Source organism: Poeciliopsis prolifica, unplaced genomic scaffold, assembly GCF_027474105.1.
Source record: "Poeciliopsis prolifica strain line A6 unplaced genomic scaffold, Auburn_PproV2 SCAFFOLD050, whole genome shotgun sequence".
In the NCBI taxonomy this organism is placed as follows: Eukaryota; Metazoa; Chordata; class Actinopteri; order Cyprinodontiformes; family Poeciliidae; genus Poeciliopsis; species Poeciliopsis prolifica.
The window spans coordinates 2,987,258-3,011,028 of record NW_026562425.1 but is presented as its reverse complement, the minus strand read 5'-3'; the positions used below and the strand labels follow the sequence as shown (position 1 = coordinate 3,011,028).

At 38.2% G+C, this 23,771-nt stretch overlaps 1 protein-coding gene across 1 annotated transcript in view; it reads right to left on the bottom strand.

The window, feature by feature from the left end:
• The window catches only part of LOC129378006 (receptor-type tyrosine-protein phosphatase F-like), a 224,795-nt gene that overhangs the window by 139,980 nt on the left and 61,044 nt on the right, over nucleotides 1-23,771 (bottom strand). Inside the window, 1 exon segment of the mRNA XM_055058240.1 lies at nucleotides 3,719-3,895. Within this exon segment, the coding sequence (XP_054914215.1) occupies nucleotides 3,719-3,818 (100 nt within the window). The 5' untranslated portion in view covers nucleotides 3,819-3,895.

The following is a 23,771-nucleotide window of genomic DNA, read 5'->3' as shown; positions in this document are numbered from 1 at the left end:
TAAAAAGTGATTAAACTTGAGTTAATCATTGAGCTGGTCTAATCTGCCGTCAGCCTGGGCTAGCCTTCTGGCACCTCAGAGGACAGCTCACCCAAGATCAGAACCAGTGAGGAACCACAGGAGACGCCCTACATCAGAAGCTGATTAAAGCCAGTGAAATAAGTCAGCAGTGCTTCAGAGATAACCACTATGTTTAAGAGAAGCGTATGTCTGACCTTGAGGATGACCTTCTGGTGGCCTATTGTGTTTAAGGAGGCCATATAGAGATGGACTGAGCTCCCGAGGGATCAATGACCAGCACTCAGAGTAATCACACTGTATTGTTTGGCTGCTCAATGATGACATGAGATGAATGATCTCACAAAGCCATAACACTGACAGGACTCACAGACAGCTTTTATTTATACCTGCAGCATTGTTTTAGCTTTAATTCAAACTTAAATATATTTGACATCATACAAAGTTAACCCCAAAAGCAGGTTTCATCCAATCCAGATTTTATTTCTCTGGAGATTCTGTAGATTGGGGCTAGATATTCTAGTTTATTAAAGGGGATTAGAGGAGTATTATCTAAAATTGACTTTTTTGAGCTTTAGGTCATGTCAATGTTATTCCCTCATCAAAAAAAATACCTGGAATACTGCTTTGACTCATTCATCTCCCCACTCAGTTCCTCAAGACTAGCAGCAGCAGCAGCAATTAGGAAATACCTGGTAGAACTGCACATTCGCTGAGCTCATCATACAAACTATTTCTCAGTGCAACGCTTCTAAGAATGCTTGCAAATGGCATAATGAGAAACACTGTTGTGTTGACAGAGTGCCAGAAAGGAGAGGGAGCTTCTTAAAGAGACAGAGGCCCAATTTCAAGGTGTCAAACTGCAAAGACAAATTTCTTTTAAGTCATGTTTGATATATTGCCTTTTTAGTTAGATATGTTGGGTGTCTTTTACTCGATGGTGCTATAAAATGGCATTGTGTGCCTGGGAAATACCTAACAGAACCCCTTTAAGATCTCTCATCCTGCTGTGCTGCCAGTTAGGTTCTATTGACGTGACTTCTCTGTTTCACAGCTCTGATAGTAATCAGACCCTGTTGTGTTTAGTGAAACTGATCTCAGCAACCAAAATTTATTTAATCATATTTAATTTAGGATTTAAAAATCAAAACGATTATTTATTCATGTCAGGCCAAAACAGTTTGACCACTTTAGTCCCTTAGTATACTAAATCACCATATAAAAACTCAATTTTGATTTTACCTGTGGTATTCTCATATTAATTTTCCGTAACTTTTGATTTCCAAACAGAGGAGGGTGTGCTGTATTTATTTTTTCTGGCATTAGAATATGAATGGAAGTAAACATATGATGACAACCTTTAAAATGTGTCTGCCTTGGAATAAACACACAGCTATGAAGGAAAAGCTAACATGTTTTCTTCCTGTGGTTTGCATGGCTGCTTAGCTTATCGAGGGGGGTGACGGGGGGAACAGACTTAGCCCGTGTAATGAGAAACTTGCCAGGCACCTCGGCCATAATATCTGTCTACAGGCTGCCCTGTAATACAGCAGATCCAAACCAGACATATCAAGCTCGCATAACTAAGTTCCATACAAATTAAAGGCACCAAACAAACACAACCCTGTGATTAGTGGTAGGTGTTATTTTTGACCCCCCCAGCTGTCTTATCTTAATTCTATGTGTTTTTTCCTTTACAGGGTGGATAATAGCAGCTTTGGGCCTCTTTCTGTGACTGCTTACACTACACATAAATAAACCCCGCACCAAGGATAATTTTTTCTAGCAAACCCTTTTTTGTCTTAACCTCGTTTTGCTTTTCATCTCCACCTTTTTATTCACATAGAAGTGTTTGGGTGCACCCAAAATAAATATACATACATATTTATCATGCAGCAACTTGTGGCATCAGACTTTCTTTGTCAGTTAATTAAAATGCCTGACAGTAGTTTTAATCCGTAAATGATATGATCACTGAAATTAGAGACTAGAGCTGTCTCACTCTCACTGGAGGCACAACGCAAAGAAGAAAAAAAAACTAAAAATCCCCAGTGAAGCGTGTTAAAATGGTAAATGGATGCAATAAAGGCAGCAACTCACAAGAGGAAAAGTATTTGCAATCCAGCATTTTGTGCTTATTATTCACTTTTGCTTGTACCTATCTGCAAAACCGAGATTAAAGACAGCGCAAAAGCAGAACAGCGTAATAATAATCAAGGCCTCATCCTAACTCTACTCTGAGCATCTTAAAGACTCAGCATATTTAAATAATATCCTAATAATGTCATTGGATGGGACGGGAGTTTTTTTAGGTTCTTAAAAAAAAAAGTGGATGCCACTGAATTGAACTTCTTTTGCTAGTTTTGGGACTGAAAAATTGCAGGAACACAAAAGCAAGATAAACACTCAAACTGTAATCAAACTAACTTCTCTGCAAATTTATTTTAAGTTGATTATTTATTACCTGGATGCAGCAATAGGTCATATCTATGAAATACAGGAAATATTTTAATTTCACACTATGGCTACAGTCAGGAAGAGAAGCTTAGATTCAGGATCTATTTGGATTGTGATCTGACCATTTCTGTATTTTTTTAGATCTGTCTATTGGATTTTTACTAAAATATTTATTCTCTGTTTAGTCCTTAAAAAAGCCAATACAAATAAACAATACAGGCCCCAACTACTGCACTTTCTTTTCAGATTGATTTCAGCATAGAGCGATTTGAGATGAGATATTGACCAAATATTTTCACCACAATAGTTTGTTGCATTAATTACAGTACAAGCAATTATAAAAAAATAGAAATAATTTAATTATCCTCTTCAGCAATTTTTGGCAATACATCTGCATAAATAATGACCTTTATTTATTTATTTATTTTTTTACTATTTTGACTAGGAGCCTTTATTAATAAAGTCACAAAACTAAAAGTGGGAAGACATGCAGTAAAGGTCTGGAACCCATGACAAGGACTAAGGCCTCTGTACACTTTACCCTTGTGCTACTACTGCGTCCAAGAAGTCTTTTTTGCACCTATGGTATATTTTGTTATCTCAGAGAAAAAGAATCAGTCAAAAATAATGCACTACTTTGGTCTACTTCAACTATACACGGAGGCAAAGGCAGACCCGCAGGACCACAACAAAACTGTCAGGACTGCAAAAACCTCCCTGCAAGGTCAAGTTTACAGTGAAACAAAAGAAAAGACGACACACTATGAGAACAAGGCCCTCAGAGACAAAAGGAAAAGGCTTCGGAAAAAACTAATCCTCTTTGATTCATGTCTGAAAGGACAGATCAGTTGGTCAGAGGGAGGCAGAGGGGTGTCGGGGCGTAATTGAATTACAGTGACCCAATGACAGCACTGTAGGTGAGGTCATGTGTTGAATTAATTCTGTTCCTGACCTTGTCTTTGGTGGGGGAGGAGCCCCCGGAGACCAAAAAGGTCCGGCGGCAGAGACAGATCTCTCAGAATGTCTTTTCCCAGCCAAAACTGTCACTCAAACAGACAGCGAGGCACAGAGGCAACTGAGATCCGTCCGCCTGCTTATTTTTAGCTCAGGTGCTAATGCTCTACCTATATGAGAGCACATGCATTAGGCAAACATTTGTGTCTGTTTTCTGGAATCTGTTAAGAGTCTGAAGTAGAAAGTCCCTCATGCTTTTAGGATGTCCCAGGTGAAGGAGGTTACTTACTGTCTGCCAGAGAAGAGATCACCCAGGAGCCGAGTAGAAGCAGCAACAGCAACGCCCCTCTGGGCCGGAGGGGCCCTACCAGGTGAACGTTAGGCACCATGCTCCAAGATGGCACTGCTCCCTCCTCAGTCCCCGCTGCTAGACGCGTCCCACTCTGACAGGATCAAAGACTAACACCTGAGAGAGCAAAGAAATGCAGAACAGGGGAGCGGGGACATTAGTATTCAAACTCACTCTGCATTTGCATAGATTTGAATGAGCAGCATAACACAGTTAGGCAGAAATATCAAAAGCAAGTCGCAGAGCAGAACCAAACGTGAAAGAATTTAAGTATACATGTAAAAAAAAACAAAAAAAACAACGACACTGGAAGATCTTTGTTCGCGATCAACAAGGCATCTAATACCCAAAACAAATCCTGCTTCAGGAGGGGGACAAAACTGGTGAAAAGGATGTAAGTACATCAGAGGAAGTGGGGAGGCAGCAATGCAGAACAGCTCTGCAAAAAGGAAAGATATTCAAAGGGAGATGGGGATGTAGGATCAATTTACTCAGCCACCTTCCTTCCAACAGAGGGGGTTCAGTTAAAAACCCAAAGGACTTCCTAAACAGCAGTCCCAGAGGACCACAGCCCACTTAATGCCTCCCATTAGGAAATTGAAACTGAGCCATCCAGATGGTTTCAAATCACAGAAAGTGAAATGATCTCATAGAATGACAACATAAATAAACCTGTAACACAACGGCTCCATGTAAAGTTGTCCTTTTTCTAATTTGTACTCCCAATTTGTTCCGTTCCTTCCTACTTCCATCCCAAACCTATAAATTATATCTCATATTTTTATAACTTAAAATGTAACTGAGCATTTTGTTGCAGTTAAGTCTAGAAATGTATGGAAATACATATCTACAGTAGGCTAATGCACGAATAGTGAAATTCTACATTATTATAACACTCTTACCATTTATTTTGGCTCTGGTAATTGTCTTTGCCAATTGGCTGGTAAAATAATAAATATATCCTTGATCCAACCAACATAATTCCTAAATGACTTCCTGCTGGGGTCACATAACCACATTTTCATTCAATAGTCTGAGTAGATGATAGAAAATGGCTTAAAAACATTGCTTTGCAAAGAGGGTAAGAAACGTCCCCCTAGCGGGTGCAAATTGGCTCGCTGTTGCTAAGAGACCCCTGGCAGAGGACAGAACTGTTTCATACCCGAAAAGGTCAGGAATGAAAAGACCAAAGCTGTGAAGGCACAAAATGGTGAAGAGCCAAAATGAGCGGCACCCTAGAAGGGAGGGTGCTGTCAGGAGTTGGTCAACAACAAATAAAAGTAGATCTATCGCTAATTAAACCCAGTAGGAGAGGGACTATAGTAACACTGGATTGTAAAGGACTACAGTTTTCTGCCAATATGCAAATAATAATGACATAATTGTGCACTTTTCAGACAGATAAAACAGTTTGAAACAGATGACACTTAAACATGTGCTAATTAAAGGTTAGTAGTTCGTAAAAGTTCAAGACTGTTATTTACACAAAGCGTTCATGGAAAAATCGATAGCATGACCTAACATTTAAATGAAAGAAGAGCATCAGTTACCCCTGTTGCTAAAAAATAATAAATGAATAAAAAAACTTAATGAACCGCTCCTTTATTTTTCAACTTATGACTGTCCATGTTTATTGTAATAAGAAACAATTTTTATTATAATTTTTTTAAACAAAACCAAAGTTGGGGAAGGAGTTAGCACTGATTTATACAATAATCCATACAGCAGGAAGAACTTTGGTCATTCCACTTTCTCCATTTAATTTATTTCATTTAAAAGACTTTACAATGCAATGCAGGGAATATGAAAGATTTAATTGGCGTAAGTGCTCTGTTTCTTTTTTTTTTTCTTTGTATGTTACGTTTTTACATGGAAGATCATGATACAATTATGGTTTTACTTTAAAAAGTATATCTGTAACATGATAGTTTTGCCAATCCAGTTACCTGTAACGACCTCTAATAGTTTGCCTTTTAAGGAATCAAATTTATTGTCAAAACCAACTCAGTAAACTAATGTTAAGTTTGTTACAGCCTCCAGTTTAATTGTCTCTTTCCATTATAAGCAAAGTAAAAGTAATTGCTCTGAACTGAGTTAACTACATTTCTAATGCCCACACTCTTGCCTACAGCCATCTCTGAGTAGCTACAATAATGTAAAGAACATCACAGCGAAGCCACGATAAAAATCTCTAAATGGATTTAAAGCCCCCTGTCAAAGCGATTTCTATAGAAGATGAGCTAAAATGTAAAACCAACTCTTTGATATGTTCTGTTTTTAATATTTAAACCTTACTCCTAACTCTAGGAACAATTTATGTAAAGAAAAAAAAAAGAGACAAAGTTCAAGACGCTGAATATCTTGAGGCTTGCTGGGTGGCCAGTCAGCTTTATTCTATTCAATTCAGTTAAATAAGTTAAAGTGTCAGGAACATAATGCCTCCAGTATCTTGTGAAGAGAAAAAGAAGAGCATTCTTAAGCCTGTGGAGGTCATTACTCATGTGGCTCCTTCAACGCTGGTGAAAACAGAGAAAAATGCGCATAACAGGCCACATCTACAACCATGACCACCTTCTTTGATAAACATTCTTTCATGCAGATACTTTAGTACATGAAAATATCAATACATTTCATCTGTTTTTCGGGGGGTGATGGGATTTCCATTTCTGCGCCGCTTTTTACCTACTTTCTGACATTATTTGCAGAGAGAAGAAGTCATGTTTGACTTAGTAATACAATAAGAAGGAATGCAGTGTATAAGCCCAGGCTGGTGCACAGACCCAGACATTTAAAGTTGACAGCCAAGTCTTTGTCGTCGTACAGGTATGCGACTTGAGGCGTCGATTTATGCAAGCCCAATATCCGATTCCAAACACGCCTTGTGTCTGAGAAATTTCCAGAGACGATAAAGTCAACATCATCTATCATACATGAAGCTTTGAGCTGAGATCGTATCGAACTCTGAAACGCTCCTCCCTGGATGTACACTTTGAAGAAATACACCTAACTGCAGCTGAAGTCATTTTAAACCCCAAAGAAAAAAAAATGAAAAGAAGGCTTTCCTTCTCACTGTTACTGAAAAAGAGATTTAATATTTGAGTGTTAAGCTGTTGAAGTCAGGAAAAGAAAGAAAAAGAGGCACAAATATGCTGCTGAGGATGCCAAAATGCTGGATCACTCCTCTAACTTTGCACAGGGAATTAAAGACATTTAGACCCCGTTTTTTATTTTAAGTTAATACCCCAAGTTAGCATTGCAAAGTGAGCGCAACTCACATCATTTTCAGTGGCTGACTAATTTGTTATGACACTCATTTTAATGTACGCCAGTGCCACTCTTGTTCACGTCGTGGGGAAAGGAAGTGAGTGAGTTGGCTACTCGTTGTGCTCCAAACCCGTGGTGGTGGGGGGGGGATATCTTCTGCAGCAGATGCCAGAAAGAGGCAGATGCTTTTCATCTTCAATGAGACAAATTCCTCAAGCGAAGGCTTATTCTTTATATCTTTTCCAGCTACTTATTCACTACAGAAAAGCACGGTCCCTCCCAGCTGTACAGAAATACTTTGGGACAAATCTTTGCAACTATGCGAGTTTGTGTTGCGGCGTGGAAAAGGACAGAGTGTCGACCTGGAAATGGAGCATGGTGTGATTCAAAATCCAAGCAAAATGGCTCAGCAAACAAGAAAATATTGTTGCTGTTGTTTGCAAGTATTTGGGAGAAGCAATGGCAAAACAGTGTGAAGATGTAGGTGTGGATGAATGCCTTTCAGAGAATAAATGAATCCTTCTGTAATGATTTTCCTCCAAAGTCTGGTAAGACTGAGTGAATGAGAAACAAGAGAGCAAGTGGATAATTATTGCTAAAATGCTCAGCCAGATTTTTTCAACAGTAACTGAGAAACTGTAAATGTTTAAACAGCTACAGGGGTTATACACAGTGCACAAAATAAGCTTGTGATTTGTAATCCCATAATCAAAATACTCTTAAAATAAATCGAATTACTGTAAATCAGGCTGCAGCAACATATCCTGCTCACAAAAAGACACGATACATGATATTGTCACAAACATTAAATGAGAAAAGATTCTAATTAGAAAAAATTAGGATCCCCCTTCTTTGACAAGGCTTTACAAATCCCAAATTATAATTTGTATAAATTAATTCAGTTTAGTTTATACTTGTCTATATATCACAGACTTTAAGTCTTTAATTCCAAAAATAAATAAATCACTGAAGCTGCTTCTTTGCTATACTTGTATTAAAAAATGGATTCTCTGCCAGTTGTAAAATTATCCAGTTCACATTTGGTCACTAAGAATTTTACATAATTAAATGTAGTCTGGTGAAGTTAAAATTTGTTGGGGACAATTGAACCAGAAACTTTAGCTTCATACCTGTGGATTAGATCAGCCAGTTACATTTTTTTAGTAATGTCTACAAATCATTTATAACCTGCCTATTGTTGAATAATTAACCATCATCCAGCTCACTGGATAAAACTAAATACAATAGTCTATTCATGAGTCCAAACAGTACAAGATGAGATTTGAGAAACGTTTTGCTTTGTTGTTTGATATCTAGCATCATTAGCGGCTGGCGGCTTTTGTCATGGTACTTGTAAGTCATCTGTAATCGTCTTTCTGACAGCATTTCTTTTTTTCTAACACCCGTCAGTTGTTTTTAAAAACTTGTGGTTTTAACATTAATGTTGCAGAAAGCTGTTGATGACCAATGAAAAGTTTTAATTTTAAGGATTGTTAGCCAAATAAACCAAAAGGTCACCTCTTACAATGGAAAGTCCAGATAAACGGTAAAAACAAAATGGCATTACTCTCTTCTTGCGGTCCTAGTTTGGGAATTCTTTCACCATTTTCTGAGCAGAACTTTTTGTTTAGTTTAGTGTGGTGTCTGAAAAATATTAAGATTGTATGCTGCGGTAGGGGACTTCCCAGGAGATCTATGCTACAGCTCTTTCAAAGTATGAAATTTCCTGGCCAGAAAGAACTTGGTTTTTGTAGCCTTGGGTTAAAGAACAAATTTCTCTGTTCCTGTGGAATTTTGGCCAAGGGAGTCAAACATTGATTCAGGATTACACAACCAGTACTAACAAAATAATAATAACACATCAACTGACTGTACCATTGATCGGTATTTGTAGACTCCTTGTATTTAGGCTCTCTGCAAAACCAACCTGCACCTAACTTTCTTCACAGGAAATATTTTGGAAGATTTTCCAGTTCATAGCAGCTGTTAAGAGGGGGGAAAAATCCTAATCATAAAGTGGAAAGGAACTGTCTGTACATTTATGAGACAATTAAGGCCCATATCTTGAAAGCGATTGAGGACAAAAAAAACCTTTGCAGCAATTAAAGCAATAAAAGTTTCAGCAGCTCCCATTACTCTAAAATAAAAGAAGACTGTAACAGCCAGCAGATATCCCAGATATGGCTGCCCAGTCAGATTGAGTAATGAAGAACAAGGCACATTGATCGGACAGATAAGTAACCAGTCAATGGTCATGAGTGAAAATGAAAAGGATGGAAAGAAAAATAGAAAGGATTTAAAGGATTTGAAATTCCCGTGATGCACATAAGGTTTATATTTCTTAAGACGACTTGGAAGTTTCATGAAAACAGTTTGGTTTTAATTAAAAAGTAAGAATTTTGGAGCAATATGAAAAAAAAAGCAATGAGGTCATGTAACAAATCAATACTGTGGTATTATTCACCTTTAGTTATACTACATGGATGTGATACCAGTCCATACTGTGATGTAGCAGTCTGCAATCATGTTAAATGGGTTTAAAGACAGAAGCGTTTCCACTGAAAGTGTTATATAGGGAAATATTAATTAAAGCACAGCCAAAAAAACTAATTATCAACTAAAACAAGGGCATGTTTCAGATAATTGCAGCTTAGGGGGGTGACGTGTTTATTCAAGTCTGAAACTTGGTCGGCTGCGAGAGTTCATGTGCCAGAACAACCTTTTCCAGACTTTTTTTTTTGCAACTCACTCAACAAATTCAAGATGTGGGTGGTGATTCAGAGGCTGAACACAATTTATCGTGCAGCACCGGGTCCCCAATTTGTCAATATGTCAAGATTGCGTGGCCTATTAGGAAGAGATGATTCTGTTGTGGTAACATCATGTCAAAACACACAGAGAAGACGAGGTTGCTGAATTGAACCTGTCTGAACCTTCAATCACCTGACAGGGCATCAGCTCTTAATTCTTAACGAAGATGCTTCGGATTCTTAAGTGTTTGGAGACTTCTTGAGAATATAGAGCGTGACAAACAGAGCATATGGTATATAAAGTGTGCAATAGGTGGAGGACTAAGAGATTTAGAGAGGTAATTAACAAGGCAACAATTGGAACATCTAAACCGGGAAACTGTGGAGGACAATAGGGCATTTGAGTCAGCTCACTTGGGAGGCTTAGCACACACCTGAAACACACCTATCCTGTTTGCCTCCCACATCAGGGAGGCAAAGAACTTATTACCCCCCAGCAAATGTGTGTGGCAAGGGAGTGGCCACCCATATAGAAATGGCTGTCGACAGACAAGCAATGCAAGACACAGCTGCGCAGATGGAGACAGGGACAGAGAGGCGGCGGCTGAGTAAACACCACCATTACGCTAACTACAGGTAGCGTTTCTGCTCTGTCGTTTCCCCCACCCTCCCACTCATGTTCCCTCCATTTCTGCGTCTCTTATTTAATGGGTAATACCGGGCGCGGGGAGGTGGGACAGCTGAGATATATGGGCCAGCGGCGTGGAGAGCTAATCACGGCCGTCTCTGGGGGTGATAAACCCAGACCAGAGAGGTTTGAATTTGCAAAGCCTGCAACAGCTCCATAAACACTGTTACAAGCTGAATTTCAACAGCAGTGTTTTTGGCTCTTGATTAGTTTTCCATGCCCCAGAAGTCTCACCCTCACAGCTTTATACTACCTTCTTTTTTCTTTTTTTTTTTTCCCTCAACGGTGATCACCGACCACAAGATCCCAAGAGTATTACTGCAAGCCAGCGAGCTTTGTACTGCAAAATGAAAGTGTAAAATAACCAAATGGAGTTCTCCCCTCCAAATTAGAAAACCTTGCTATGTCCAAAGACTTGACAATGCGTGTCTTTTTTAAATATATATATATATTTTTTTTTTACAGGAGCCCAACAAGACCCTGGTTTGAATTTCACCCAACAAAGGGTAATGTCCTGTGACCTATTGAATTTTACAGCTCCTCTGTTTACAAGCTGATTCCACAAAGTTAATTGTTAACACTTTACTGCCGACTGGGACACTGAGACTGACAGGCACCTCTAACAGATGTGCACATTTCCTTGGGTTGAGCAATAGAAAGTAGGCGGCACTGGTTATGCTGAACTCCAGTAATAATTAAACATGAGTAAAGTTTCTGTCTGTATGGATGACCATAAGGAATGCACTGTTGTCACAGTGTCTTAATTACCAGACAGGTCAAATATATGCAATGGATTGCCATGCAAAAGAAAGGGTCCTCAAACCCCCATTATCCCCCCTCACATTTTGTGGCATAGAGATTTTATCTGAGTAGTGCATAATTTCTAAGTGGAAGAAAAATGAATTTCATCAAAACTCGAAAATTTGTATTTTGCCCCCTTTACTCTGATTGCTCAATGTAAAGATCAATGTGTCCTGCAAATCACATTAATTCTCGCAGCTAGTTGCGTTCTTCATCGACGCACGGGCTGAGTGATCCACCGCTAAGAGCTGTCTGAGTTTTTGCGAGGACAAGCTCAGAAAACAATTTTTATAAAATAAAATGATGATGAACGGATTAATCCGATAAAATATTTGACAGATTTAATCACTTGATCTTATTTTTTACAATATTAGAAATACATAAAAAATGTAAACAAGTAATTCAGTTCCTCCTTTAAATAAGAAAATACAAATTTTCTTGCTTAAAGTGTCTTAAAATATTCCTTTAGAGAATGCTTGACCATTTCTAACAAAGAATGCAATTGCAGCAAAAAAAAACAAACAAAAAACTAACATAAAAAAGTGAAAAGCTCCACCTTTTCTGCACAACTTAACCTTGCTACTGTGTAGGACTGATCTGTTGATTATTTCATAAAGAAACAAAATTATAACTTTATTATAAATTTAAATTGTTACACTTTATTTGATGGGTTGTGAATAAGACTGTCATTAACATGACATTACACCTGTCATGAACATGAGTAAGTCTTCATAAATATTTATGACCGTTATCATAAAATGTCATTCGGTAAATAATGACATTTTTAAATACACAGTTGGGCTTATTCAAAATGTCTTTGTTATGACAACTTGTAATTAACCAAGAAAATGTGATAAATTTGTTATAAAAGTATTATTGATTAAACTTGAAAAATTAATAATTTCAGCTCTACATTAGTTCAACCATTACTCATGCAGGAAGGAAAAACTTCCCAGGAAGTCCCATCAGGTAACACAGTGGAGGTTTAAACATAAACCTTTTTTTTGCTTACATGCTAAATACAGCATCCCTATGCAACACGGTGGTGGCGATATCATGATGTGTGAATGTTGTGCTTAAGAGAGGTGATGAAGAGATGGATGAAGGCAGAAATACATTGCAATCCTGGAGAAAAGTATTTTTCCTCCAGGATTGTTTTGTATTTAGTTCCATCCAGTTAACTACACCCAATTTCCCAGTCTCCTTTAGAAAATAATGCCCACAGCATAATGGAGCCACCTCTATGTTTCACTGTTGATAGGTAGTCATTAACATACAGATCCAGATTCTGATATAGCAAAAAAATGTTTGACAACCTTGAATCCTTCCATTTCACAAATATGCCTTGCTTTGACCTGGTCTGTCACATAAAGCTCCAGTAATATTCACTCAAGTTAATTGTTGTCACTCAACAAAACAAACCAAAAAATAAAACAAATGGTCTTGAAAGCAAAACATATCTATGTAATCTGTAAGGGTCCTCTGCCTACTTCCCAAAAACATCTGCGTACCGAGTTTATGATAAAGTGTCAATCGACATTTAGTGTGTCTGAATGATCGTTTAACAAAATTTAAGCATCTCCATAAATTTCCACGTCTGTTAGAAGGGGAGGGGTCCTTAATACGAGGCCAGCAATCTTCTCAGCATCAAATCATTCTAGAATGAAGGGTGATATGTTTTACACTAATATGTATTACAAGGACTCGAAGAGACACCAGAGTGCCACTTCCATTTGAATTTATCGAGGAGTGATTATTGACGATGTTGCATGGCGGAGCGAGGTAAAAAATGGCTTGCTGTGCAAAGTGCTGTGAAAAAGGGGGCTCGCAAATAAATCAAAAAGCAGGCCCAATGTAAAACATACATCCATCAAACGTTAGAAATGCTGTGTATACCTGAACCAATAAAGTGTCGGAAGCAGCTTTCTTTCTTTCTTCAGTGTTTACTGAGCATAGAAAAGTATAGTTGGGTGTCCAGTGGACTATCTAAACATGTTAATTTTCAAGTCAAATTTATACAAATCATATTCACTAAAAAGAGAATTTTCCATGTTCAAAGCACAATTAAACTTTTGTGTGTGGAAATTTCCCTCCACGTATTTAAATCTATTCAAACTTTGAAAACAAACCAGGGCTAAAAATCTATTTTAAGCATCTCTTGTCAACTGATGGAATTACATGGCAATGAGTCGGACCTTGCACTAAAGTCTGAATCAGCTGCTTCACTTTAGTCTTACAATTTGTGGTGTAAAATTACATAGTTCAAGTAATAAACAATTAAAATCTTTTCCCAATGACTTGGACTATTATTCCCCAAAAACTGGCCGATTCTACTAATTATGATCTGATCTCATCATAATTTCAGATTTTATTATGTAGTCATTATGTTCCTAATTATTTTTCTACTACTTTTTTTTTGTCTGTTGTCCACATGACATTTAAAAATCTCCTACCTGTTGAGGCCTAAAACAATGGGAACAAAATTACACAATTATTACTCCATTTCAAAACATAAATAAAATTTTACTGTGAAGCTATTTCTACAGCGATAAGGTTTTAGAGATGGAATCAGCAATATCATTACTGTGAGGAAAATGTTAGATGGCCAGCTGGTTGGTTGGATAGAAACATTTAGAGAATGGGACTAAAGTCTGAAAATCGACTAAGTCAACAGCCTTCCTGCAGCATAAAAATTGAAAGAAGTTTTATTATTTCTTTGTGTTAAAATTTGACCAAGAAAAATTAATAAATAAGCTTGTTTCTGAGTTATAGTTAAACATTAATTTAGCCCAATAAACTTAGATCTTTTCTCGACAACAGATGCATGGAAACATCAGAAAAGAAATTCAAGCTGCCAAGCAAGAGAGATGAGCTGAGACGTCACCACTTGACGGTTTGCTTGTGGACAGATGGTGCCGTAAAATGACTAGGCAGACAGCACAGAAGGCATGGACAACCCCGCACCCCCATTCACACCACGCAGAGGACTAGGACTACACCGCCCCCCACCACCTCTGAGGCAGAAAGCTTTGCCTCCACCACAAACAGAGTGAAGGCATGTGAGCAAAAAGACTGGCAAACACACAACTCCGTAGATCAATAGCTCGCCAAACGAAGGCAGTTGTTCCGGCTGAGCTCAGTCCATGGATATTTCATGGGTGGATTTTAGGAACCAGAGAGAGAGAAATACAAACGAGAGCAGGGGATATGTAAAGAACGATCTCTGGGTTTGAGTTCGGGCTGCATTGCATTCATTCACAACAACTGGCTCTGAGGTGGTAATTCTGCACTGAAGTTTGTAAGAAAAGGGTTCTTAAGGGCCCCATGCTTTTCAGCCAGTGCCCCCACTGTTCTAAATCAATTACCTCCAGTCAGTCAATGCTTAGACTGAGGGGGGTATTGTAAATCAGCTTGGTGTCAGGCCAGATTAGTAACTGTAAAGAGCGAGGAGTGTTGTAGACTCTTCAGAGAAGGACATGAGAAAGAAGCCAGGGCCTCGATGCTCTGCTGTAGGGAAGCAATTCTGATCATTGTTTGCAACAATCTTCACAAAGTTTGAATTTTATAGAAATGTAATTTAAAACTAGATGATTTGATCCTATGAATTAGAGTTTTTTTTTACTTTTAATTGAAGAATGCATAAGATTGGCATTATCACTTCATTTTTTTCTGCAATGTGGATAGTGTTGAGAATAAATACTTCTGTGTTTTCCTCCGTTTCTTTTAGCTATTTGCATGCTCATATATACATATTCGCACTAACAGAGAGAGCATGTGCACGCAAAGCTAAGGCTAAAGGAAATGACAGTAGGGAACGCCATCTTTACGATACAGCCAAGACAGAGGCTAACTAAGTGAGTTGCAAACTGTTGTTTGATGTCATTTTGCTCTGTTAGCCCATACGGACAACATGAACAATGAACCAGCTATATTTTGGTATTAATAAATGGAATTTATGAATTCAACTCACTGACTATTCCTTAACCTCATACATCAAGAACTTAGCTGGAGAAAGGGTAATTTTTCATACAATAGTTTGCCTTGATTTACAAATGTTTGGCTCAAATATTCGAAAAGTGAAATGTTTGTGCCCTTACACTAGAAACATACAATACCTCAGACTCACAAGACAAATCCCTACATGGCTGAGGGTTCGCAAGAACAATACAAAATAGTCTCAAGTTACCAACAATTACAAACTGCTTCAAGAGGAATCCAATTCAAGCTTAGTTCAGCTTAGAAAATTAAGGAATTTGAACTAGAGATGATCAAATAGGGGCCACACTCATAAAAACAAGCAATAGATGCTAACTTTAGCATTATTAGCCACTAATCATTAACCAGCCACAAGCTCTCAAGAATATTAAAATTGTTCTCTCTTTTAAGCTTTATAAACATCAAGATGTGTTTTAAGTTATTTGTTATGACATTTATTCAGAAAATAAGAATCAAAAGTCACTCTTGCGATATTTAAGTCTTTTTACAAAATAGTGAAACTTACTCGCCATACTCTTAAAAACAGACACACTCATCATCTATGACAGTCTGTGGTCGTCGGACTGCAATCCAACAAGCAATTTCTTATCTCACTACATCTGTTAAATGCTAATGTGCTTCTGAGAAAACCGCTTTGTCAGCCACGATATTCTCTCAGGTAATAAAAAACACATACACAGATGTGAGGAGAGTTAGCTGTGGACTACAGTCAGTTTATGACAGGATATACAATACGTCTCACCCCATGTTGAATGTTTGTCTTTAGTCGGTGCCGGAGTTCAGAAGAAACACAATGTTGACACAACGCATTATTTCACTTTGCAACAGGGCATGTAAAATGCACATGGAAAAGCTGTCCATTGTGGTCAGAGCTACAGAGGAACAAGCTTAATATTGACTGAGGGAAGGGTTAGACAAACTCAGGGAGGGCTGGGAAAAGCCCCTCCTGTAAAATCTGGGATTTGAGGTGGGAAACAGACACATCATACCTTATGGTGTGCTGCGCAATGCATAAGGCTCTGTTTAAAAAGAATGACCTCCTCATGAGAAACGGGCTTGTGGAAATTTAAAATGGCACATGCCACAGACAGATCCATCTTTTTCCACAAAAAGTCTATTATTTACACAAAGAAAACCAAGACTGCTTGTCCTTGTGGAAACAGTTGAAACCTAACATATTCAGCATGCATTAGCTGTTATTGCAAAGAGGCTCCCAGAGGTCCCAATCCAACTCCTGTCCATGTCTGTGGCTTCTATTCCAGACGGATGCCCTCTCAGTCCCTGCCTAACTAGTGAAAAGAGGCAGATCCTAATAAGCCATTCTGCCTTTCTGTCAGTCTGTGTTTCCCTCTGTCCTCTGGCTTCTTCCCCTCTCTCTTTTCCTCCCTGATCAAGCCTCCTCCTCTGTCTTTTACCCTGTCTAAGCCATGAGCCAGCCTGTTGGAGCAGATGGAAGCATATATCCCCACTGCTCTCCGGAGGACTAAGGATTTAAAATGTAAAAGAGATGAGTTTGAATTTGGCAAAGGCCAGAGGATGGAAAAAAGCAAGAAAAGTAGGAACTGAGCTTAGGCCATGTTCATAAAACTAGATCAATCTCACTGTAACAGGGCAATAAATTATAAAGATCCCAGGTTTAAAGTAACCCGGTATGTGTCTCTTTGGTGTTAAATCAAGCCTTTTATTGTTCCCTAAATATCAACATTTGATAAACAGTGTAGGTGGATAAGTCAGAAAGCATCATAACAAAACATTTTACTTTTTCTTCCATGAAGCTCTAAGCTGAAAATTTAGGCCTTGTGCCTATAGAAGGATAATTAAGGCGATCAATCCTACTGCCAAAATACCCACTTGCCGAGGTGGAAACAAACACATTTGAAGCTAGGTAGAAAAAAAAAATCCATAAAGTCATTGGACGCTTTAAGTCAGGTTGAAATTTTTTCCTATACATCAGATTTGTCTCCTTAAACTGAAACTCCTACAAGTCAGCTACAAGAAGTTTCAATTATTAGGCTGTAGCAACAAATTCAGAACAAACAAGATTTAGTTTTTGTGTAACAAATAAAAGAAAGACTTCATGAATGTAACAATGTTTTAAAGAATCTCTGTTCAGTCTGGAACATTCCAGTTCAGTTTTGTCCACTCCAAGTGTTTTTGGCTTTAAAACACAACTAAATGGACTAAATTTACACTGAACTTTTCAAGCCATACTAACCATTCAAAGTGAACTATGAGTCACATTCATCTGCTGCACTCCTAGAGATTATGTATTCACTCAACAATGTTCAGAAAAGCAGGAAACTTGGGTTGAAGTGCCAGGCAAATGGGCATATTTATAAATGGAAGGAGAGGATGAAATTAAACGGACAACTTTACGATGACTAACCTTCCCACTTAGATTAAATCTGTTAAAATGCCTGAAATACTATGTCCAAACTTTTAGTTCAACACAAAAAAAGCTTTCAAGCAAATGGTAACTTAAATAGCTTATGTAGCAGGCAATAGTCAACCTATTGCAGTGTTCCCACAATAAAATAAACATATCTCTCTTTAGTACTGCTACTGATAAATAGTTCATCAGTTGCTCTATTCTTGTTGTAAAATAGTGCTTAGCTCAGAATCCATATGTATGACAAAAACTATGAAGTAAAACTTCACTTTAGTGTTACTAGGAAGTTATTCAACAAATGTTAAATTTGATGTTATTGCAAATAAAGGTTAGGTACTCATAATATTCTAAGAGTGCTTACAAATCAGTCTTACATCAACTTGTCACCTCAACAGGACGTCAGTCTGCGACAGTGAATGGAAATATTTTCATACATTACTTACAAATCATCTGTCACCTACTTTTCTATCAGCTATGTGAAATGCTGTCACAAAAGTGATTTTAAAGTGTTTGGAACTTCACTGCAAATGTTCCTGGATATTGTCAACCATTAGTCAAATCCCTTTAATACAACAGGTTATGTCAAGCACAGCCACTGTCAAAAGTAGAGTTTTCAGCATAGATTTAAACAAGTGGCAAAAATAAAGCACTGAATGTGACCACATCATGCCTTTCTTGAGAGCTTGTCCCTCAAGGTATAGCTATATACCCCATAATAGCCTCATACCAAATTGATAAACATACATAACCCACTGACTGCTTACTTGTGTTGAACTACCACAAGAGTAAATTGGATAAGTCCGGATGTCTCTTGAGCTTATGTCAGCAGAAATCGTGAAGTCAGACCCACGTTTTCCTCAACACCTCACCTTCGTCCACCTCTCAGGTAATGAGAAAATATCTAGACAGTGCATCTGTCGTCTGAAAGAAGATTCTGCTTTGTCCTCAATCTCCGCATGGCAGCATGACAGACAGGGGGAGTGCAGAACAACGGGCCGACGAGGTTGTGAGCGGTGCAATCGATTGCCAACTGACTGGCAAGGTCCATTATACTGACAGGCCAGAGCCACAACACGCTGACCTGCACATCACCAACGTCCTCATTACTACCTATGAATCTCTCTCTGGGACCAATCTCTCTGGCCCTCTCCCCACTCTTGCTCTATCCTCTCTATGGTCTTTCTGGCCAAGACATACAACTGAAATTTACTCCATCAATCTGATAGATGAGCTTAAAAACTGGCAAAAGCCACACCGAAGCAGCAGCGCTCTATTTTATGCACCAGCCTTGTAACAGATACAGACTAAACGAGTGCTTGTCTAAAAGAAACGGCGGCAGAACTGTACATTTAATCTAATTATCTAAAAGAGACCATCATTTCTTTTTAAAAAAAGGCCTCTACCTTTCTTAAAGTCGCCACCATGTTCAACAGTTCACCCATTTCCTTGCCTTCTTGTTATGCTTGTCCTCTGTATACCTATTTATATTCATTCAAATAAATCATATCTGCCCCCAGACTATCAATTACCACCCATAAAGAGGCATTATTCAGTGCCTCCACTAACCAGACACATACACTTTCTTAGACACATGTTCAAAAATATACCCAAAGAAAATCTGGGTTCATTTTGAGCTCTTGAGAATTGAATGACTCATCAAATACTTTGCTTGACAAATCACTTCATGAAAAAAAAAATCTTGGCAAGAGCTCCTCCAGATATTCAGCGCAAACATGTTCAATCAAGCAAAACCAGCATTTAGATATGAGTGAGTCTTCTTAATTTTTAAATTTATTATTATAAAAGAGACGCCAAGGATGCAATTTTTATTAAATTAATCATCACAATTCATGAAAAGATTGTTACAAAGATGTTATTTTAGATGTGGCAAAAGCCCATATTAATTGTTAGATAAAACTTTAAAATAACAGCAGATTTGCAAAAACTTTGGGGAAGTTGAATGTATTAGAAGAATTGCACAAACATGGTGCCTCATCAAAGTTTCCAAACATGTTGAAAGGTTTCACTTATTGTCCTCTTGCAACCTCAAGCTTCAATTAACTTTATTGGTTTCTTAAACGGAAGATTGACACAACGTTGTGTATAATAGTGATTCGCTTCCCCACACTAACAATATAAAGAATACAAACCATTCCATTGTAGCTCTGGCTGTATGTTTATGGCTGTTCTCTTACTGGACAGTCAAGTGAACATTGAACATCAATGTTAACTTGCCTCACTCTCTGGTTGAAGTACATTAGATACAGGAGGACTCTATTTAATACATAAATAACTTCTGAAATCCATTGTTTCAATGAGTATCGTATTAAAACTGAAGTCAAAAGCCAAATTCAATCCTCTTAATTTCAAAACTACACACCATTTTGTATTGGATTGCATGTGATCATGTCACAACCCCAGACCTGAGTGTGTTTTATGTCAATTCTATATGATAGATGGGTTTTTCAACACACTCGAAATGAAAGGCTTGTCCAAACTCCCCCTGACATGTCGTCTTAGTTTCTGAGACTGATTAGGATGAACACCCGGCTGTTCCACACACAGCAAGACAAGTCGGTACAGGAGCCCGTCGCTCACTACATCAGACCCACCCTGATGTGAAAAGTGTCTCTGTCAGGTCAACAATTGACAACCCATTGCAGTCATTCCACAGGCTGGGTAAATACATATTGGTCTGTTTAACTTGGCTGAGCTAGTTTTTTACGGATTTTAAAAACTTCAAGCTTAGCTCTTATTCAATCACAGGAAGTGAACTGCCAACCAAGAGGCAGAAATTATGCAGATGGCCTAAGCTAATAACCTCCTAAAGCTCCCATGAGAACTGCAGCCTACTTTCTTGTCATGGTTGGTCTCTTTAGCAGTTTTCCATACAGCACACAGAATCAGCTTGCAAAGGAAGATCTGAGAAAGCAAATTCTTTTTAAGTGAGGCATCATGTCTAGTCATAGAAATCATTAGAATAACTTATTTGGGTCAGAAAGCTAATAAATGTAAATTAACAATGAACTGGGATCTCCCTTTAATGCATGACACTCTGAGGCAGTAACAGCTCAACATCAAACCATAAAACTGCTAACCCCATGAGACACTGAGCCAGGGGAATTAGGAATCTCCTTACCAATAAGTGCAAAAAAAGCAGGACACATAATTTAAGCATTTTTAAAGGCATTTCAATGCCATAAATAAACGCAGAATGTGACAACACAAAATGCTTAGTCTGTGAAAGAAACTGGTTCGCTGTCTTCCCAAACTGGTTCTCTTGTCTTATTTTAAGCCAGGGAAGTCAAGACTCCCATGTTTACTAATGCAGAAGCAACCCCTTTATCAGGGAAGAGATTTGTAGGGAAGAGGCAGGGGATTAGCCATTAAATTACCAGGCAGACAGCATCCCTGCTCTAGGGTTGTGAAGCAGTAATCTCTAAGGCTGGAGCGCCTTGGAAAGGGTGGCGGGGGGTCTCCAGATAAAGGTTTGGGATTTCTACGGCAGGACTCAAAACAGTGCACAAGTTATGCACTAAAAAGCGAGTTTAAGGGTGACTTTCTCCAAAGGGTGGTTTACCTTTTATTGCAAATGCTTTAATAGGGCCTGACCGCATTGTGTGGTTTCGCTTAACAGCCGAGCGCCAAGCAGTGCAAGACTTTAATGGCTTTAAAAGAGGACTCCTGCAGCTAAGCAGAGCTAGTGGAATTAGATTCTGGTGGCCTTGTCCATGGTTCTTGTTCTGTCACCTCTCCGCCCTCCCTTCAACAAGCAGCGCTTCCCTTGGAGAAACACCCCCATCCTCACACACCCCCACCCCTGGACACAGGAATGTTTCATCAGCGCCACAGCCCCCAGCATCTTTACCAGGCCACAGTGGGCCAAGAGGCGCTGCACAGGCAGGCCATAAATAAGTCAGGCGTTATAATGAAACCAAATGAATCTCCATCCATCTTCACAAAACAAGCCGGGGAATTGAGAATTCTGCAGGAGGAAGAGACATTGCCCTATGTTTGAGGATAAAGCACGCAGTTGAGAATACAAAAGCTGCGTGCTCAGATGCAAGCCTAGGAATGAGTGTGAAGGCTTATTATTCCATTAGAAGTGACATGTGTGGGCTGATAAAGGAAGGGACAGGAGGGTTGGTGAAGTAATCAAATTGAATGTCAGGTTTAAGCATGGTATTTTTTTTTAAATTGGGAGATTGAGCAAACAAGGGTGCTGGTGAAAGTGGTGAGATATATCAGATACTTGATTATACTTTTGAGTACAGAGCAATGAATAAATCCAGCAAAGCTTCAGTTGTATTTGTTTCACTGCTGCTAAGCATTACAGTTACCCATCATGCTCCACAAAGTAAAGCTGCAAGCTTAAATTCTCAATGAAAGTAAGCCTGACTCAACTGAATTCACAGCATTTAATCATTAAAGGGTAAGTATCCTCACACTCTGAAGCCATAAGACCTATAAATATTCACAATATGCTACACAAAATAATGTTGCTTTAAAAAAAACACTTACGTGATTCTAAAAACACTTTTGTCAGTAAAGAGGCTTTTCCAGCACATTACATAATTACAAGGACAGTTTGATAGTTAAAAGAACATTTTTGAAAGGGACATGTTGAATAGATGTGATGTTGCGTATTAGTAACACAGCCTGTTAAAACCAGTTTCTCTGTTCAAAACACTTTCAACCTATGATTTTCATACAAGTGGAATATCAAACTTAACCTAAATGCTTAAGGAAAAGTTTAATAGGTAAGAAAATGTTTAACATTGGTTAATTATATTTTATGTTTCTTTTGTCACAACAAAATGCTGATTGCATTAAATCAATAATCAATCACTCTAAATATTCCTCCTTCATGCATTAGCTCTATAGCTATAGCTGTGACTTCATTAAGCTAAAGTCTGTTTGTGTATCATTATCTTAACTTTTCTCCCATCCACTTCATATGCAGCTTTAGCCTGATGTTAATCCAAGGGTTTGAAGGGGTTACTGAAACAATATTTTAACTATAACACAGCAGGACAGCGAACCCCCAGGTTAGGGACCACAGTAACTTGTGAATAGCTCAAATCTGCGAATACTTGAAATGCACTATCAAGTATTTGAGAGAACTGTCTATTTTTTTGCAAATAGTTTGAATCACGTTGCACAGAAAAATGTGCGAATACTAAAACTGCTAATAGGTGAGGGTCTACTGAAATGCATTCAAGTGAACAGTGGACAGATTATATGGAGGAAAGTGTCACTTGCACTACAATTGTGACACAGTCACCAGAAATAAACATTCTGGTGACTGTGGACATAAAGATAAAAATGCTGGTCAGTAATCGCTTTAATCTGAATACTAATAGTATTGCACTAGTTATTATTTCAAGCTACAGTTTTCATCACAACTGGTTGTTCAACACTGTATTAATGAAAGCTTTCAACAATGCTTTGAAATAACTCTATAGGAAGCCAGTTTGCTAGGTCTCCAAGATATTGGATTCAGACGTTTATTATTACTTTACAATAAAGTTTCTCTTTAAAAGATAATTAAAATAATTTTATTAAGTTATTCAGAAAGGTACCCAGAAACAAAGAAAGAGATTTATCATTTCAGTTTTCACAAAATAGAATAATTTACAGCAACATCAAAGCCAATGCACAGGTCATATATAAAGAAACACAAGTCCAGACTTATCACATATGAAGCGTACACCCCCCAAAAAAATTCTGCTGCACCTGGAAGTAGAGGCATTTCAATCAACATAGAGGAATAATTGGATGATGTGGAATTGAAATGAGTTTTCTGCAAAGGGGGAAATGTCCTGACTGACAAAGTGGGTTCGTTTTCCCTCTTTGGGAAACTCAGAGATACGGTTTAAATGCAATGTGCAAGGCCATGAGCAAAAAAAAAAAAACACTGGCCACAAAGGAAGCAATTGGAACAAAACACACAATATATAATGCAAAGCACAAGGCATAGGAAGAAGACATAAAGTCGCTTTAAAGAGACATAGAGCTAAAGCTCCCCTGCTCATAAGCAACAAAAATAACACCACCTTCCCTAAAATAAACATGTTTTCTAATTTAGATCTGATCTTTCATCAA